Below are 19295 nucleotides of genomic sequence, written 5' to 3' on the forward strand. Positions count from 1 at the left end.
TAAACTCGCAAAAAAAGAACGAGGCCAACATCAAGCCATCTTGACCGAACAAGCTTGGCCGGCTTTATTATATTATATGGTCGGCTTTATTATATGGCTTTATTATATGACGCCATTTAGGGAAGTTGTCTCTCCTTCTAAGAGAAAGGAGAGCTTTCCCTTCTCTTAGAAGGAGAGAAAACGGTTTCGAATAACTTCCCTAAACGGCGTCAGAATGGCTTCAAACTCGGCACAAGAGACAAGTACGCCACACATTTGAGGTAGGAAAGCTTAATTTCAAATGAGATAGTTATTTACATAATTTTTTCACGATCGGTGACTTTTCACATACAATACTTTATATACACAAGCTGTCCCATACACCACGTAGGCAGAGTCGAATTTTGAGCTTGGGGTACCTGTGGTCAAAGTTTAGCTAGACTATGAGTACGTTTCGTTTCGCGTCACGCACGACGGACTAACCGAAAGGGGGACTACTCGTAGTCTAACAGAATGTTCGCTGCCAAATTTCCTGGCAAACGGCTACCGTTTACGCGTCTTCCTCTCTTCTGTCCCATTTCTTCCTTCGTGCAGGTGCGATTTCAGCGAGCAGAAGAGGTCCAGTCAAGATCAGAGGTCGATCATGACGAGCCGCTGCCCTTCGATCAAATACCAGGACCCCATGGTAGATATGCAACAGCAGTTGAATTTTATCGTCAAAGTAATGGTTTTAAAAAATTCTACAAGATACCTGAGAAACTGTTTAAGGTCTATGGTCCAATATTTAAGCAGAACGCCACAGACAAGGTTCCTGTGGTCCATGTCATGGAGCCAGCTGACTTCGAGACTGTGTATCGAGCTGAGGGAAAATACCCGAACAGGCCACCTCTAGATTTCTTAATTGAACATCGAAAAAGAAATTCGCAACCCTGCGAAATGGTCATATTGTGAGTACTAATGATGTTTGAACTTTATTGCCTTTCGACATAATCAATCGAACGTTCGGAAATCATACTCAATCGAACTCAATCCGTGGATTGAGTTCGATCGAACTAAATCGACCTAAATCGAACACCAAAGTTAGTGTAAGCTCGGTTTCAATTTCCGAAGAAATCGAACCCAATTAAACTCAATCATTGAATATTATACAATTGAGTTCAGCAACCGAACACAATCAAATTCAATCAATGGGATTGTGTTTGATTGTGTCCAATGAATAAATCTGCTTGAACAAAGGTCATGGTGGTTTCAAATGACTGTGGTGTAAGCTCTGGTAAGCCTACATACAAAGCAAGCATAGGCCTACAGGCAGGGTGTGGGGGGTTGGGGGGGCTGCAGCCTGCAGAGTATGGCAGGAGGAAGCCTTCAAGAATAGTTGTTTGATGCTTTGTGAGACTGTGCCCCCCCCCCCCCCCGGCTTTCGATGGAGATAAATTGAAAGTCAACAGCTTCTAGATTGGCTCTCTTTCAAGGTGACTTGTAAACGTACATCCCACTTCTGACAACCATGCAACATGTTTGCAAATGTGCAGGATGTCCTAGAATATGCTTAAGCGCTTAACAATTCTCAACTTGTCAACAAACTCATGCGGTGCATCCAATATGGCAGACATCATAACAACAACAACAATGCCTCATGGCATAACTAATTAACTCAGGTGATGTGACATTTAGCAGTCAAGGTATCTTTCAGGCTGCACTCACAGGAATACTATGGAACCACTCACCTGCAGCTCGGGGTTCCACAGCTACTTTGACAATGTTATGACCCAATTTATCATCAATAAGAGGACAGATGCATAAGAAACTGATGTCAATTTGTTAAATTAAAAACACATGATGGTAGCCTCTGTGGTGGACCTATGATATACACATGAGGAAAAAACATAGATTGTAAGATTTGGGAAGTCAAATATCTGGTAGGGTTGAATCTGTGACAACTCCAAGTTCAAACCAACAGACCAGGAATCCCTGCTGATTACTTCAATGTTTATTTTGCCAAGTCCATGACAGTATAGTCAAATCTGTGTCACCTTTTTCCAATCAAATTGCACCACAGGTCTCCCAAGTGTCTTTAGAGCTGTGAACATTGAATTGTGTGCCACAAGGATTCCAGTTTTAGTTGATACTGTTTTCCTCTCTATAGTTGTAATTATATAGAAAGGACAACATTGAAACTAAAATTCGATGGAATCACTTTAAAACAACCTCAAAACTTCACAGAAACACAATTTGTACACAAAAGAGTCTAGGTAAGTCGTTCTTATTGAATTTATTTCCCATATTTCAAACGATTATAAAAAAAATTGTTACATTCCCATACATACTCATGTTAATACTTAATTACACCATGTTAGGCAACTGAGAGTAATATATTTAAACCTTCATGGCCCCAAGGAGCTTGGGAGACCTGTGATTGAAAGTGTATTGTCATACACTTATATTCACCTACATTGTATTCATGGCTTGATTGTTAAATTAATGACAAAATAGTCAAAACTGTGATGTTATCATCAAGTTTTCTTTTTCTTTTTTCTTTGAAGTCAAATGCCAAGCTGTATTAAGCGCAAAAATGAAACTTTTTTACTCACCGGTAGGAATATATTCCATCACCTGCTTAAATGCTTTTACCTCACAGAAATGGTGAAGAGTGGAAGAAAATTCGACAGGCTGTGGCTCCTAAAATAATGCGGCCAAAAGCTTTAGAGGAAAACATTGACAACTTCAACAGTGTTGCAAAAGATGCTATAAAGCAACTGGCCAAATTAAAAGGGTCTGGTGGACAAGATGGAGAAGTTCCTGACTTGGAAAGAGAGCTACAGAAATGGTCAACAGAAAGTAAGTACAATTAAGAGCAGGCAGGTCAGATGGGCAGTAACCCTTTGCTTACACCTTGATGTAAAATTACACTATAGATATGAGTATGACTTGACTCCTGTGCCAGCCGTAATCAGCGGTGATGAGTGTTGGCCTTTGTTCCACTTCTGACGTCATGACCTTTGACCAAAATTGGCACCATCTATACTCAAGGTCCGCAGGAGGAAAAGATCTTTCCAATGATACCTGGATCAGAGTGGTTGGCTCAATAGAGCCTGAGATATGCATGGAAATGCTCAGAAATTTGAGTGAAAAACTTGCGGCAAAATTTCCTGCAACTACACTTATTACTACTCCATGGTGAAAATTGCCATCTCAATCATGCTTTCAGAGAAATTTTTGAACTGGAAGCAAGCCTAGTAGAAGCTCAATCACTGCAGCAAAAAGATAAGAAAAGGAGAAAAAGGAAAGGCGAAAAAAAAATTAAAGAACCGAAAAGCCTAATTTTGAAAGAAAATTAGGTACTTTGAAAGAGTTTGATTTCTGCGCATGCCCAAGCAAAAATGTCGTAAAACGTGTTGCTAGTGGAAAGAAAGGCATGCTGTCATGTTGCAAATGCCTTTTTGAGTAGATTGGAGCTAATTTGGCTGAAAATCTCCAAAATGTCCAAAAAATGTGTTTTTGGCAAAAAGTTCCAGGAGTCAATGGGTTAATAATTACAGCAAATCACTTCTTGACAGGGTTGTGAACAAATCCTTCAAACTGCACTGTAGTACAAAGAATTTATATCCAGTTGCAGAGATATGGTGAGATTTGGCATCTTACCTTCTGTGTCAAACTTCCCCTTACCTTCTTTTATATACTTTGAATTTTTACTCTGTTATTTTCAACATTTTAGGTGTGGGTACTCTGGTTCTTGATGCTCGCATTGGATTGTATGATGACCCACCCAGTGAAGAAGGTGTGAGGCTCATTCAAGGAGTGGAAGATGTTGTGGAGTGCATGCAGATCCTAATATTCGGATTTGTGGAGAAAAACCTGTTACCTTATGTGGATACCCCCTCATTTAACAAATTTTGCAAAGCAGTGGATAGTAATGATGAGGTCTTGAGGATTTTTATTAATAAGAAAATTAAAGAACTTGAAGATATGGCCAAAAGAGATGATTTGCAAGAGAATCAAAGTGAGTTCATTAGGCTTTCTTGATCATCTCTAGTTCTACTACTAACTGCAGTCACACTTAATTTTAATCAGGATTACCAAAACTAAGAGAGCTAGGATTATAAGTCTTGACACACCCTCTCATATTTTGGCCTATATAAAAAAAAACCTTGAATATGCATGTTTCCAGCCTGTGATCAGTTGGGATTACAGGGGTTTCATTAATGTTTCAGCAAGAGGGCAACTGGTCTTCACAGGCAGGAAAAACTTTTAGAACTGTACTTCTTTGTTAGAAAAACTTTCCTCTAAATGGACAAACCAGGCAGGTAAAATCATACTCACAGCCGGTGAATTTGCCTGGTGCCCGGCTGAAACCCCTGGGATTAACAGCACAGCACAGAATTGGATTGCTCATGCTGCAGTACACTGTCATCACTGTCACTTCTGAGTAGACTACGAGTAGTCCCTCTTTCGATTAGTCTGTCTTGCATGATGCAAAAGAAAATTTCGAGAAAAAAATGGCCACGCGAAATCCTGGGGGCGAGACGCATGCTTCTCGCCCCCAGAAGTTCACGCGGCAATTTTTTTCTCGCAGCTTTCTTCTGCGTCACACACAATGGACTAAGCGAAAGAGGGACTACTTGCAGTCTACTTCTGAGTTGTTGATGTATTAAGATGATATCACTTTATATTCTAATGTCACTTGCCTTTGTTAATCGTGTGTTGGTATTGTGCTGAGAAATTATATTCTGATCACCTGGGAATGCAATGCACTGTTATTGATCCTTCTTCTTTTGAGACACATACAGCATAGCTAGTCATACGAAGCACTGACAGAATAATTTTGTTTCATCCATGCAATTTATAGCTGTTCCATTATTAACCTACCTGTTGGCTAAAAAAGAGTTGACGCTTGAAGAAGTCTTCATGACTGCAGGAACTGTGATTTCAGCAGGGGTTGATACAGTGAGTATGAGTACATTTTTCTACAAGAAAAAATTTAACGAGGAGGTCATTGTCCCCTAGGTTCAATGAAATGATCATTCCTTGGACAGCATTATCTACAGTCTCCTTCGATACCATGTGTTTATAAATTGTAAAACTTCCAAGTTGGAGAAATTCCACTCCACAGTGTTTTTTACAATTTCGCACATGCAGTCCGCCTTTGCTGTTGAATATTTTGTGCATTAAAAAAGTAGGGTCAGCAGATCAGTTTTTGAGATATTAGCTTCGTGGATAAGATATATTAGCACGCGTTCTACGCCCAAATTAAAATCTCGACTTTGCAAGATCGCCGCCTGCGCATGCGTAAAGGTGGTTCGCTGATCAGTAAAGCTCGCAATTCCACGCGAGTAATTAACACGTAGCCCGCAAGGGCAACGGGTCTATTTGTTTTAGTATCACCCAGCTAGTCGGACAGAAAAGGCAATAATAAAGTTAGCAAATGCAAGTTGAAGAAATATTTATTTGGGAATAAAACGAAAGAAAGCATCACGCTCGATTGCGCCAATTTCGCTACGCGAGAACTATTACTAATAGTCCCCTAGTAGCATTGCCAATTGAGATGCAGGATTAGCATTAGTCCACTAGTTGGGTGACACTAAACGCGAATAGTCCGCGAATAGTGTTTCTTTGTCGCTGTTGTCGTTAGCAGCATCAGTGGTGGATCTAGGGGAGGGGCTTGGCCCCCCGCGTTATTTTGGGTGAAAAAAAAAGACATGGTGAAGGAAGAAAAGCCGGCAGAGCAAGTAAAACTAAACCGGGCCCTCCCCTTAGCTGAAAGTCTGGATCCGCCACTGAGCATAAGTGGTAAAAGAAGAGTGCCGTAAATATCCGGAGGTGAGACTAGCCAAGTACAAATAACGAAGAAAACCTGAAGAGTAGATTTTTCACAATTTTCGTTTACGTTCCAGCACAGCGGTTTAAAGGGATGTTTTCCTTTGAAATTGCCTGAAGGATGGATGTTTTCGAAGTTAAAAATAACCTCGCACGCTATCTCGCGAACCCTTGGGTGATCGCGTGATGCGCTAGAGCCCAGGCGTCACACGGAAATATAACTGTTTTGAGCCACCTTAAAGTAATACCATGGAAAAATGTTGTGTCCTATGATTACATTATTGGAAGGCCCCTCCCGTGCAAAATGTTTACCGAGATCTCGGTCATCTCGCCACGATGTTTGTGTGTTTCTATTAAAATATCGGCGAGATGGGAGGCTCGTCAAAAAACTGGAGGTCAAAATTTGCTAGTTCACACGAAATACCTTCTTCATCCCCGGAAGAATTACTTGGTTTTTCCACATTTGAGGAGAAAACAAAAATAGGAATGATGGTTTAAAAAGTGGCAACATCGATGAAAAATTTTGCCGGGGAAAAATGCAAAACAAACTGACGTCAGCGTGCAACCCACTGGCAAATAGAGGGCTCTGAACAGTGTAATTTCTCTCAACATTGACATTGTGTTAACTTTCCTGAATTTTGCGAATTTATGATATCTGGATCAGCGTGTTGACATTTTGATATTTCGGCGAGATTGCCATGAAATGTCCCAGTTTTTTGGCCTCCGAGATTTTGATATCTCGATGAGAATCTCGGCGAGATTTCAAGATTTTGGCGGCCAAAAACTCGCCGAGAATCTCGGCGACATCTCGGCAAGTTTCCTTGAAACTTCGCCGAGTTTTTGGCCGGCGAAATCGCCGAGAGCTCGGTCAAAATATCGCACGGGCTGTGAAATGTTACGAATTTGGGGCTACTTTTTAAGATATTTATTAAGGAGGAGAAAGGAATGGGGATTTATTGAGACCTGAAATAGTCCAGATGGATACCAAAACCAGTCAGTCCCCCGATTGTAATGCTTTCCTTTTTAAAGTGAAAAAAAGTGTAGAAGGCTGCCAATTTGAAAATGACAAATTTGCCATCGTTGAAGCTCATTCGACTATTTTAACTCATTTTCAGCCAGGGAAAGTAAATTTTTCATTACTGATTGCCAAATATAGAAGTATCATTTCACCTTATAGACTTCTTACACAACATTATGGATTTTGTACCATCTGGCGAGAAATCCTATAGTCCAAGAAAATCTCCACCAAGAATTATATAGCATTCTGGGAAAAGATGGAAACGTGACATCTGGAAACCTGGCAAAGTTGTCTTACCTGAAAGCTTGTGTCAAGGAATCTGCAAGGCAAGTGAATCTCTCAAGTACAATGTTAGCACAATCTTGTAAGTTGCAACTGATCATACCAAAAGTAGTTAAACTTTTACAGAACATCAAACAGTATTGCTTATTAATATTTTTCCACAAGAAATGTACTTTGGGTGGAGTTTTAGTTTAAATTTTCAAAAATCGACTTATCTTTGAAAAACAGGATAACACCAGTGGCTGCAGCAATCAGGAGAATACTGGAGAAAGATGTTGTTTTAAGTGGATTTTTAGTTCCTGCAGAGGTTTGTGATATCACTGATTGCAATTCGCTTAATTTTTGTTGTGTAATTTGGTGTTACATCAATTCCTAGTTAATTTTTGTTTTTGTCGTTGTTGTTTTTGAAACCTGACTGCGTGCGCTCGTGAACATTGTTAAAATACAGTTAGTTGTCTTGAAGATAATTATATTATTTTGGTGTAAGTGAAGTCCTTTTCCTGTGTTTATCATTTTACAGACTTTTATTCAAGTTGACTTTTATTCCACTGGAACCTCAGAAAAGCACTTCAAGAATGCTTTAGAATATAAACCTGAGCGTTGGTTGCGAGAAAACAAGAAAGAGATCCATCCCTTTGCAATCCTACCATTTGGACATGGGCCACGTATGTGTGTTGGTAGGTATTCCTAATTATAAGATGAGCCCTCTTTTACTCCTACCCACATCTGCGTTTTTATTGTTCCAGGATATTTGTTCATTTATATTTTCTTCATGTTTTTTTGGTCTGTTTCCTTTTTTTCTGTGTACCTAGACATTATTCATCCAAGTTGCCCAACTAGCAAGATCCTAATAATCTACACATTTCGAATTCATCAATTTAGGTCAGGAGATGTCCTGCTGAAGTGGAAATTTGCCAGCAAATGCCCTCTTACTGTTTTTTCTTGGATTTGTCGTGAAAGTTTTTGTATAAAAAAAAACAAAACAAAACAAACAGCACAATCAATGTATTCCGTTTTGCAATCGTGTTATTGGATAGACTTGAATTTCTGTTACTGAGGAGAATTTTCTTTTTTGTATTTCATTTGCTTTTGTTTTTGCAATTAATACACGTAAACGAAAGTATTTCAAGAATACACTACACTTGACTACAAAAATATAGAAAAAAAAACTAACTAACAAAAGAATTTGTTTTTGTTGCAGGTAGCAGAATGGCAGAGTTAGAAATGTATCTTCTGGTTGCCAAGGTAAAATTCACAATAAACAACTTGTTAGATCTTTAACAGCACTGATATTCCAAAAAGCCTCTGTGACATTTAAAGAAAACAGTGAAGAGCTTTTAGGTTTGAATGCACCGTATCTGACGTCAGAAAACTAGACCCGTTAACCTCAGTTCGTGAAACATTGCGACCTTAGACATGCGCAATGCATCACCTCTTTTGTGTTTGTTTATGTTTTCATCCTTTTTTAACGAGTGATAGTTTAGCTAGAGGTAGTTATAGCAGTTAGTTGGGAAAAAATATAATTCACTCGCTCGGTCAGTCAGTCAGTCGATAGGTCGTAAACTTTTTTTGGTGGTAAATTCCGCTGACCAGGGTATTTAGTGAGAGGGGCGGCATTCGCCCAGCTATAGTGAACAAAATAGCTGCCAAAGCGATGAACTGAAATTTCGCGTGTGGAGTCGAACAGTTGCTCCCATAGTCAGGACTATTTGGTTCACAATAAAGGCGGGCGAGAGATGGGTAGGGAGAAAGCGCCCTGAGGGTCAACCTCAAGGCCAAACTCGCACCTCTGACGTCACGTCGTGCCTCAAACTGTATGAAGTCTAATACCGTTGTTTATTTCCTTGTAGCTAATTCAACGATTTCGTTTGGAGTATCACCACGAACCACTGGAAATGACTCAGAAACTTCTCGCAGTGCCTGAAAAACCCGTCAGAATCAAGTTCGTAGAGAGATACTAAGCGGAATTTGATTTCTTTAAACTCGTTTACTTTGATGGAGGAAAATAGTGTCACTTTCGCACTTAAACACAATTTTATTTGTATCTCGTGTACTAAAATAAAGTCTGTAATATATACAATGCATTTTTAAACATTAACTGGTTAGCAAGGCACCCATGCAAAATAACTATAACTAGCTGGGTTAAAAAATAACTAGCTGGGTTCTTATTAAATAATACGATTATTAAATTTTGTAGGTGAAACTATGCAGAAATAGCTTTTTAAATAGGCAGGTAGGTAGATGAGTATCAAAATAAAAGTAGTAACATTAGTGGATGATGGGGTTGACGTCTTCAGCTTCTAGTCCATCAATGGAGATTGCGTCAGTGACCTTGGTATTACTGAGTGCATGGCACCTTGGACGCAGAGTCCGGTGTACCCTGAGACCTGATGTAGGCAGCTTCCGGCTATTTTAGATTTTCAGGCGCGGTTCTTTCTAATGATGTACCCACATCAGTGAAAGAAGCCACGTCGCTTTCCATTTTTAAGAATTCTCTTAGTTTTCATTTCCGCCATTAGTTTTCTACCAGTATAATACTTAGAATATACTTTGATTGTTCTCTTTTATTGTATTGATCTAGAAAATTTGTACTTCATACATATGTAATTTCCTTTTTATTCAATTTTCAAGCTCCTTGTGTATAACTTTGAGGTAATTTTTAAATTCTGAATTTTTTTTATCATGTAGTCTTAATTTCACGCAGGGCCCTTTTTGATACCAGCCTATGGTGATGGGGCTACCCTGCTTAAATAAAGATGACTTGACCTAGAGAGAAGGGCTATGTCGTCTTCTACCTTAGGCTGGACCTTGTCGTGGTGTAGAAGCCTGTTTGGCTCAATGATCTTAAGAGCTGTGCTGAGCGGGGCGCATGCTCCATGGCAGGTTCAACCACGTCAGAGAGGTCTTGAGTGAGAGTCCTGACAAAGCAGTCCAGTAGTTTCTTGATCTGAAAATCAGATTGGGCGGAGGAACAACCTCTTCCCACACATAATCAACCCGCTACAGAAACTACAACTATACTGTATACATATACATAAGTTCTGAAGTTTTATAGGCGTGCAACTTTCGAAGGTTCGCCACTTAAAATAACACTGAAGTTATTAAAATAGAAACTTAGACTGTTTGAAGTTTGCTTCTTCATGTGGACATTATAATGACCATGGTGAATATCAGTTCCCCTTTTGGTTCTGTTCTGGGGTTTAAATTAACATTTGTTTTCGTTATCGTATTGTATTGTATTGTATACCAAATTCAGCGGATTAATCGCCGCGTCTCAGATTAGCGCCATCAGAAATTCATTAACCCCCCTAGCGATAAATGGAATCATACTGTACCGTAAACTTCCGAAAGTAACGTCAAAAAATTATGGCCGCTAATAAATCCCGAAAGTAGCGAGCCTACTCAGCCCCCACCCAACCGAAAGTAGTCAGGTGAAAGTTACCGTACGGTCACTTGAAAAAACCAAATAGATTCCAAATCGAGAGCGGATAATCTAATTGTTGACAGTAGTAGTTTACCTTGGGGTATAAAAATATTGAATCTAAGGCATTTTAACTGACAGTAGCATTGAATCGAGTAGTTTTTTGCTTTGTTTTGAGGTGGGGGATTCAAAGATATTGAATCACAGGCATTTTCAACAACGCCTTTAAAGTTGCAGATGTCGCAATAAGCTATATTTTTAACACTATTTTGAACACTTACATTGAATAGGTTTTTTTTACAGAAGTAAAGCAAAAATATGTGTATTGTCAGCCGATTCACAAACTGACAAGTAGACAGGTCATGAGAATATAGGAAATGGTCAAATAAAGAATATTGTTTTCATTAATATTCTGCCAAATTCTCTTGACTATCTTGAAAGAAAATTACTGACAAGCAGTAGGGAGAATTTACAATTAAAACTAAAGATTACAATAGTAAGCTATTTAATGCACACTAACGGTCCCTGTAGTTTACTAGGAGCGAAACTGAGATATCAAAAGGTGTAAGGAAGATTGAGATCAGTCACGAACAAGAAACTTAATTTTTTTTTTTTCAGGATGTTCGATCGATAATGGAGAATCTCAAAATCTATGTTGGACCTGACTACGGAGAGATGTCCGTCAGTTAATGGCCTTAAGAGGCCTAGTCAGTAATGCGAGTAATTCCCGACTTGGGAATTTTAATAAAGATGTTCATAACGGGATCCACGCGTAATAATTCTTGCATGTCTCGTAAATACATACCCCGCCATAAATACGTGCGCTTTTGATGATATGGTCATCGGTGAGATAAATCCCGTATATACTTGAGTAAGTATTCAAGGGGTATTTCACCCTGTCGAAGGACCTGGTAATGAAACTCGGGCAGAGAAAATTTGGGACCAAGTGTCTCTTCCATGAGTCTTCTCGCTTTGACAAATGTCATTTGACCAATCATGTAGCTAGTTACAACTCCCGGGGAGCTTTGGAACCGCGTAATGTCCTTGAAAGCCACAGTGCTACTTCCCCAAGCGTATTTATTATAAATGAGTTCAGCTTCCATCCGGGACATATTGTAGTAATTGATATTGACATCTAGAAAGCTTCGCAATGCTGCCAAAATCTGTAAACAAGAAATAAAGAAACGATCAATTAAACTTGCCCGACAACAAGCCGTACTTGGCCTCTACCAGGCGTTCAGTTAGTTAGGGTGCAGCGCGAAAAACGGTGAACGGGAAAAAAGAGGAAGAAGCGCGGCATTCCAAGCCCCTCTCTCCTTTCTTGGCTGAAGTATCGAGTAACAATTAACACTCACCACGGCTGTAAAGGAGAACAACAGTGACGATACAACAGCGTTATGGAAACGCTTACGGCAATTGTGTTGGTCTTATTATTTGTATTAATTTAACCATCATTACCTGATATTTTAGCATGCCGTACTTTTGTAAAACGGCGTTCTTGTTACTCTTGTTAGCTGTGTTACTGTAAATATCTGTATCATTCGTCATGAGTGGATATTCGGCGTACGTAGCCCAACCCTCAGTGAATCCTGGGAAATAGTTTGGCCGGCTTATCGAAGATATTACGTCATTGCATTTGCTTCGGAAAGTCTCCATGTAACTGCGAACCTATGTGAACAGAGCGGATAATTAGGGCAGCTTTCACTTGCTATAGTGAAAGAAACTTTTGAGCTTTGTCGTGCCAGACTTCACTTCCAGCAATCAGAACCTAAAGCCACAGCTACTACCTGTTTCATAACCGAAGATATCAGTCACTCCACCTGGCTCCCTACGATGTCGCTAGAACTTGTTACTTTAGCCAAACGTGAGAGTCTGCTAGCACCCTTAATTAAATTACCACAGTCGTGGAACGTACAACATCTCAGAGAGTTACTAATTCCAGGAGCCCATCACTAGGAGCTACCTCATATTCCTGTCAAGGCGTTTTCACAGACCGATCTATTTTTAATTTGAATTTACCGCGAATTCAGACCCGCAGGAACCTCAGTGACCGATCACAACGAGGTTGCGGAAGAAGTGATGGGCTCGTCATGTGAAGCCTAAAAATAGACCGGTCTGTAAAAATGCCGTGACATAGGCTTAGTATGGGAGTTGCATGCTCCTAGAGATTGGCTCCCGTTAATTCTTAATCCGCTTGCTAAGGTGACGCCCGAATAGTAATAAGGAAATATGTTGTTTTCTTACGGGCTCTACTCGTTCTCTTCTCATTTGCTGAAGGAAGGCTTTGTATTATGCATATGCTGTTAGGTACGCTGAAGGGTATGGCATTTTCTATATTTAGAGGCAAGGTTAATATTTGGTCATTGATATCCACTGGTCCTTCAAGCTCTCAAATTCCCGATTTCTGTGGGGGTAGAAGTGGGGATTTTTAGTGTCAGGTGCAAACGCCAATTTTTCCCGCGAAAAGCCCAGCTGTTGTACCACGCGTGTTATGTTTTGTACCCAACGCACTGGCAGAGTTACACATCTTCGTAAAATTGAAACTGCACCATAAACGTGGCCTTTTTTCGACAAATTCACCCAAGAAAGAAAGGAAAAATAACAGGTAAGAAAGTAAGAATTCTAATCTTAAAGAGGTCATTTCTGAACCAAGAACAATTACGACAATAAAAGAAACGAATACAAAACCAGTTGTTCTGCACCACTTTTAATTTAAAGACCCGGGTTTAAAACCTCTATTTTCATCGTTCTCTTTAATCTGAATTTCTTTTGCTCTTAGGGCTAGGGGCTTTGTTTCTCCATTTGTCTTTATCTATTCTTTCTTTTGCATAAAGAATCTTGTAAATGGTGCGAGTCGCCGGACATCGGCGGCGTTGGCAAAGTTAAGCTTTTTAAAGTTTAATTATTTTTTCTCGCTCGAGTAATTGTCATCCTACATTATTTTGTTTCCACTGGCAAGGTAATAAAACAACTGACTCATGTTTTAGGTGTGCACGGCTTCGAATTATATTACAGTTGAGAAATTTATAGAACACTAGCTGGTTACTCACGAACCTGAAGTTGCTCGTGGCTGCGCCTCCTACAACTCCGCACATTTTTCACTGGTCCCGAGGTGTTTTTCATTCCGAGAATGTTCCTAAAGACTACATCGAGGTAAGCATCAAATTTCGAAGAAACAAAAACTAACAGTTTTCCAGGGGAACAGTATTAAGTGTTGTTTTGTTGCTAAAGTTTTTGTATGACGAATGTTTTATTCTCACACACAACGCCTCCCTAAAGCTGAAAACGACATGAATTTATTCATTGAAAACACTGCGACGTTTTGGACAATCGAATTTTGCCTTTCTTTAATTAGCTGAATACTTATAAAGTTTTTTTAGTAAATTAATACCGAAGAATAAAAATGAATGAAAAGACTCCAGCTAGTTTTGCAACTTTTTTCTGTTTATATTGTTTGGTCTTAAGTTTCGACTTTGTCCAGAGTCAAACTCCTCAAAAATATTAGCAGTCAAAACATTTTTACGTACCCGACAGAACCAAGTAAAAACCTCGATTGACTTTAAACCCTGGATTAGTATTAATCGGCTTTGGATTAAAGCTAAATAACTCAGTTCTGTTGAAAACTCTGTTTAAAGGGAATTACCTCAAGATGATGTCCTGGCAACTGCTCATGAGCAGACGTTGTCCACTCAGTGTACTTTGGACCAAAGTTATCAACAAAGAAAGGCAACATTTGCAGAGAGGGGTCTTTACAGTTAACACCAATGGACTCGCTGTAACTTTGAAAAACTGCCTCGGAGTGGTACCACGGGACTACCTTGATTCCACAGTCAGGTATGGTTTTCTTTTTCCCGCTGTCGTAAAATAACCTTGATAATTTTGGTCTGATAAGGTTCATGGTCTGTGTGGAGACGACAAGATATGTTATTGAGGCTGCAAGGTATTTTTCTGGGGGGGAGGGTATGTGATTCAATGCTACGGACTGAAAATACCAGATAAAATATTTGGCTTAGAAAAGATAGGTTTTTTCAAGCCTTTTTCACTGGTTTAGGGCGTGAGAAATTTTTACGCTGATTTTTGCCTTATCAGCTCCTAAATAATATAATATACGGGCTCTGTTTAGCTGAAAACTATTTGTCTCGATCGTAAACGAAGGTACCTAACGTGACGTCTGAAGGCAAATTGCGCCAATAATCAGAAATGCTTTAGTTGTTTAACGAAGATTGTCAAAAGTGGCACTGTGTTATTTTATCAAAGAAACAGGTGACAGAAGGTGAAGATGTTCCGTTGTGCTATGAATTTGGAGAATCCGCAACTCGACTTTTCCCAAACTTCACTGCTATGCTTTGGCATCGTGGCTAGCACAGAAAATAGTAATGCTGCTTTTCGATTTTCTGGAAAGAAAGAAGTACTATGTGCAAATAAAATGTAATGAGTTTCATGAATTCTTGGACACGAAATCAAAATTTTGACTTTGTCAAAAAAAAAAACACATTGTCAATGCTGCATTAATTATCACTCCACCTGGGCTACATTAGCAACTGCTGCTCAGAAAACTAGCCCATACTTAGGTCCAGAGATGGAGGTCGTTCAGTCGCACTATGGTTGTTTGCATTGCAGTCGCTTTTTTCATCCAACGCTTGAAGTCTCAAAACTTCGAATTTTGAAATTTTTTTTACAAATCAGTGTATGAGATCCATGATATCAACAAATGCTTCTCGTTTACCTACTTCATATGTTTATGGTTAGTCGCTACCGACATTATATCAACACAAATGCCGCCCGTCATACCCTAATTTGCACAGACTGAGGGCTAACTCTCAAACCTTCCTCAAATTCAAAGTCTGATAGCAAATCGATCAGTCAAATCAGGAACTTATAGTTATCATCTAGATCATAAATATGACTTACTTCACTCGTAGTTTCAATCCATTTTTGCATAGCTTTCCATCTAGTAGGACAAAACAATCGCGATCTCTGTTCAGCGGTGCACAGAAAAAACGCATCCTCTCCAGACTCATTTGCGGGGAACGGCTGTGCGTTAAAAAACATGTCTCGTGATTCCAAGACTTCTCTAAACTTTCTGACAGCAGTGCTGTTGTCTTTTTCTGTTGTGTATAACTTGGCGAGTGTTACGGCCTAAAAGGGAAACACACTGAATTGTTGTAACAACTATCACAGCTAACCTCTCCTTCACCCACACTATCTTAGGCGCCGTCCACACTAAGCGGGAGGAATTTGAACTGAACGGAGGTTTCACTCTGAAAACGCGTCAATTCAAATGTTTTCCGTCCACACTACTCCCGGAAGGAATTTAAAAACGCAACAATCAACGGTCATTTTGGATTTGTGTTTGAGGAAAACTCGGGCAGCGAAATCACATGATTACCGTGAATGTATTGTGTGTATGTGACGCCATCGTTTTTTCAAAAGCTCCATTTTTAAAATGTTTTTCGTCCACACGAAAACGAAAAGCCGGCGTATTCAAATTCCTCCGGTTTGAAGAGCGTTTTCGAAAACTAGCTCCGTTTCCGTGACGGATTAGTGGGACGGTAGGCCTAACCGTGGAAATAAAGCTGTGTTTTCAAATTTCTCCGGCGTAGTGGGGACGCTGCCTTACATACACCTTTCAATATACATAGGTTATGCACAGCTGATCATATGTACAGCTTATGTGCTCCTCTCTATAAACTACTCCAAAAAAACGTTATGGTTTTTGGAGGATGATTTGGAGAATGGTTCCTACTCCCTCTCCTTCCTCAAGATCAACGTTCATTAAAGGACACAGTCACGGTATTTTTGAGTTATTTTGGCCACGTATAAAATGGAGGCAACCTGAAAACAATAGTTTACTGAGCTAGAAAAACACTATTGTAATAATAATAAACTATAAAGAGACAAGTATGGAGAAGGCTGACCCAGATTAAACTCAGCCCAAAAAAGTTTAGGCTAAACTTTTCAAGATGCGCAAACCGTGACATATCTCCTTTAACAAAACTAGGGTGCAATTCATCTACCTGTGATAGCAAGTGGTCTAATCGCTTTTGAGCGATATCTTTGAGCTGTCTGGGCGAGATTTCGAGTGTCGTAAAAAATGAGAGCAGTTTCATATAAGCCTGAGCTCCGTTCAACTTGTGTCCTGAGGGCAACTTCTGAGTTGTTGGCTGATCACTTCTCACCACTCCATCGACGTACACGTGTGGAAGAGGGAGACTGGAGAGACCACTTGAGACCTTGCTTGGAACACAATAACGAAGGTACTCTGTTTCTAAAAATCTAGCAAAAAGTTGAATGTGGTCACCAGAACACTCAGAAAGAAACACATACCTTTCTGATACATTTATACAGTTCGTGAACATGCACACTCAGTCATTGCCAAGCAGCATGTTCGTCACTAACAATTCATCTAAACAATGCCACGGCTGACGTCGTTTTGAGTTCAAGTGAAGTGTTCAGTTATACATAAGGAGGTAGAAAATTGTACGGGACATTCTTCTTGAAAGAATTCTGTGATTCGATGAGAGAGAGAAACTTACAACAAATCTCATCAACTCAGTCAAGGTTTCATCTGAGTAACTTGATTCAAAATATGAACGGGTCAGCAATATATCAGTGTCACACCGGTGAAGCAGGTGTAGCATAAAATAAACAGCCGTTACAGAACTCAAAGAAAATACATGTAGCTCGACTGCAAGCGGTGAATTTTTTCTTAAAAGAATTCCAAAGCATCTGCGCTGAGCAAATCTTAACCTAACGCAAGAGCTTACCTTATCAAATCATGGAGAGGTTTTCCAAGATTCTGAACAATACAATGCTTCAGAGACTCTTCTACTGTTTCTTTAAACTGCAGTGCCCATGCTTTCCTTACTTCCGGCGTTAATTTGTCAAGAAACTCTCTGCTTAGAAGGATCTTTGCGACTTGTGTCTCAAGTATACCTGGTGAAGATCAAGTTGTTACGATTGCTGTTGCTGTTGTTGTTTATTGGCCGGTGGTGGTTTTGTATGTATTCGTGAAATAGTCCAGTCAGGTCAGTGAAACTGCAACTCCTCTCGGGAGTGAAGCTAATTTTGAGCAGTGTCCACAAACCAGATTAAAAGTTCTTGTAGTTTTATAGGGGAATATCAACGTAACCCCTCCCCCAGTCCCCAGCTATCGAACAATAACTCCTCCTATCGGGTACCATCGGTCGACTTTCAATTTGATTGGTTAGGTAGGTGTTGCCTACTATTCGATAAAGACAATAAGTCTTGTAATTAGCCGTGTTTATTGCTTCCTGTCATTGCCATGTTTCCAGTCACGCCAATTTTTTTAACCGTCATGGGAAAGAACTGCAGCTTAGTTATGTTAAGTCAATTTAAATTTCTCGCCCTTGGCTTTAACTGACACCTTTGTTATTTAATTGTCAGTCGATAAAGACTCGGCGGCCATACTGCATTTGTCCCCAGGGTCTTTCTTCTTCTCTTTTGCTCCCCGTGCCCCCTCTACCCAAACGGAGCGGAAATGTAAATACCATTACTTCTCCAGTAAATTGACCCTTGAGTGTCAACCCTTCAAAAACGCAAGAAGGTTTAATTAATAGCACTCGATACTGTCATCCAATATAATTGACGCATCCAGGCTTTTAAATTGCTGATATTTTCCATTGTATATGATATTTTGCCAAAAATGTCAACACCTACAAAATAAGAGAAACCTTAAAATATTGCAGTGGAAGCGTCGAATGGCCAAGTTGAAATACACCAAGTAATGATCGTAAAAGTAAACAATATGTAAGAAAGTCAAAATTAGTATTCATTGCTTACCACTTTCGTTTGACACCGCAATTGAGAAAAATCGCTTCTTGAATTCGCGCACTCCAACTTTGCAAGCTTCCACAGGCCGTACCATTCCAACTTTGACGGCACTCCGTAGATTTTCTTTATATTGTTGAACTGAACTGTTGTGTTGTCGTAAAAGATGAAGCAACTGTTGTATGTCACTCACACTTGCTGGCTTGAAATGAGGTAAACAGGATGCTAGGTTAGTCAGCAAATAACATACAGGCTGCCAACAGAAGAAGTTCGGTCCGAGCAACCAATCTCCGGAGTAATAATTCCCTTCATAAGGGCTCCATCCGAAAGCAACCTTTAAAATACTTTTCGCAACATGCATAGCTTTCCTTTCTCTTAGCCTGAGCTCACGCTCGTTCACGTTCGCATATACGATAGTTTGCAACTCGTTGTAAAGTGCATCGCTGGTGTCGGTTCTGTTTTTTATAGCCTCCGCTCGGAAATCGTACGGACGATAGACCTGACGAACTTCTGACGACGTTACGTCAGGTTTTGAGGCGATCAGGTATGGATGATACTTCTCGAACTCAGATCGAAGCTTCTGTAAAAACTGCTCCAAACCAACCCGCCTTGCTTCTTCGGAGAACGAACAGCTTGTGTCGTGGTCGTCTTCTACAGATTTATCCGAACTTGGACCCGTTCGAAACCAAACCACAATTACCACAACAATAATAGTGATGGCCGCTAATGATAACCCCAGAGCAACAAGTGAGCGTACAAAGCAGCGCTTAGACAAAGGCTTTTCCTTTTCATTGTTCACAAACTCCAATTTAGAAGAATTTAGATTCAGCCTTTTCTCTCGCTTAGAAAACATTTTTGCTAACGAGCGAGCGGTGTTATCACAGGCAAACCGACCAGTTTTGCAAGAGTGCGATAAACTTTAATGAAAATATTGACACCGTCCCGATTTTAATCATTCACTTTTCATTGGTTCTGATTAAAAGGTTGAAA

At 39.8% G+C, this 19295-nt stretch overlaps 2 protein-coding genes across 2 annotated transcripts; one reads left to right on the plus strand and one right to left on the minus strand.

Annotated features, from left to right (window-relative positions):
* Positions 1-390: 390 nt before the first annotated feature.
* LOC110050294 (cytochrome P450 27C1-like) lies at positions 391-10221 on the plus strand. The gene is made up of 9 exons (XM_020756208.2): positions 391-926; positions 2618-2817; positions 3695-3979; positions 4826-4923; positions 6971-7137; positions 7322-7400; positions 7614-7770; positions 8295-8338; positions 8944-10221. Exons 1-9 carry the CDS (start codon positions 493-495, stop codon positions 9052-9054), a joined length of 1575 nt encoding a protein of 524 aa, XP_020611867.1. The 5' UTR covers positions 391-492; the 3' UTR covers positions 9055-10221.
* On the minus strand, positions 9109-19220 carry LOC110050293 (uncharacterized). The gene is made up of 7 exons (XM_020756207.2): positions 18318-19220; positions 17282-17450; positions 16532-16790; positions 15426-15653; positions 14158-14415; positions 11973-12182; positions 9109-11677 (listed from the first exon to the last, which is right to left on the minus strand). The coding sequence occupies exons 1-7, from the start codon at positions 19156-19158 to the stop codon at positions 11354-11356; spliced, it is 2289 nt and encodes a 762-aa protein (XP_020611866.2). The 5' UTR covers positions 19159-19220; the 3' UTR covers positions 9109-11353.
* Positions 19221-19295: the final 75 nt, after the last annotated feature.

This window comes from Orbicella faveolata, unplaced genomic scaffold (genome assembly GCF_042242905.1).
Source record: "Orbicella faveolata isolate gen_17 unplaced genomic scaffold, um_ofav_v1 contig_4, whole genome shotgun sequence".
In the NCBI taxonomy this organism is placed as follows: domain Eukaryota; kingdom Metazoa; phylum Cnidaria; class Anthozoa; order Scleractinia; family Merulinidae; genus Orbicella; species Orbicella faveolata.

Excerpts from the sequence above, each read along its gene's own strand:
- LOC110050294 (XM_020756208.2), top strand. The coding sequence starts at position 493 with ATGTTCGCTGCCAAATTTCCTGGCAAACGGCTACCGTTTACGCGTCTT. Across the intron at positions 927-2,617 it reads CCCTGCGAAATGGTCATATT|AAATGGTGAAGAGTGGAAGA; the intron begins GTGAGTACTAAT and ends TTTACCTCACAG. Across the intron at positions 7,401-7,613 it reads GATTTTTAGTTCCTGCAGAG|ACTTTTATTCAAGTTGACTT; the intron begins GTTTGTGATATC and ends ATCATTTTACAG.
- LOC110050293 (XM_020756207.2), bottom strand. The coding sequence starts at position 19,158 with ATGTTTTCTAAGCGAGAGAAAAGGCTGAATCTAAATTCTTCTAAATTG. Across the intron at positions 16,791-17,281 it reads CCTCTCCATGATTTGATAAG|ATTTTTAGAAACAGAGTACC; the intron begins GTAAGCTCTTGC and ends ACTTTTTGCTAG. Across the intron at positions 12,183-14,157 it reads TGCCAGGACATCATCTTGAG|GTTCGCAGTTACATGGAGAC; the intron begins GTAATTCCCTTT and ends CTGTTCACATAG.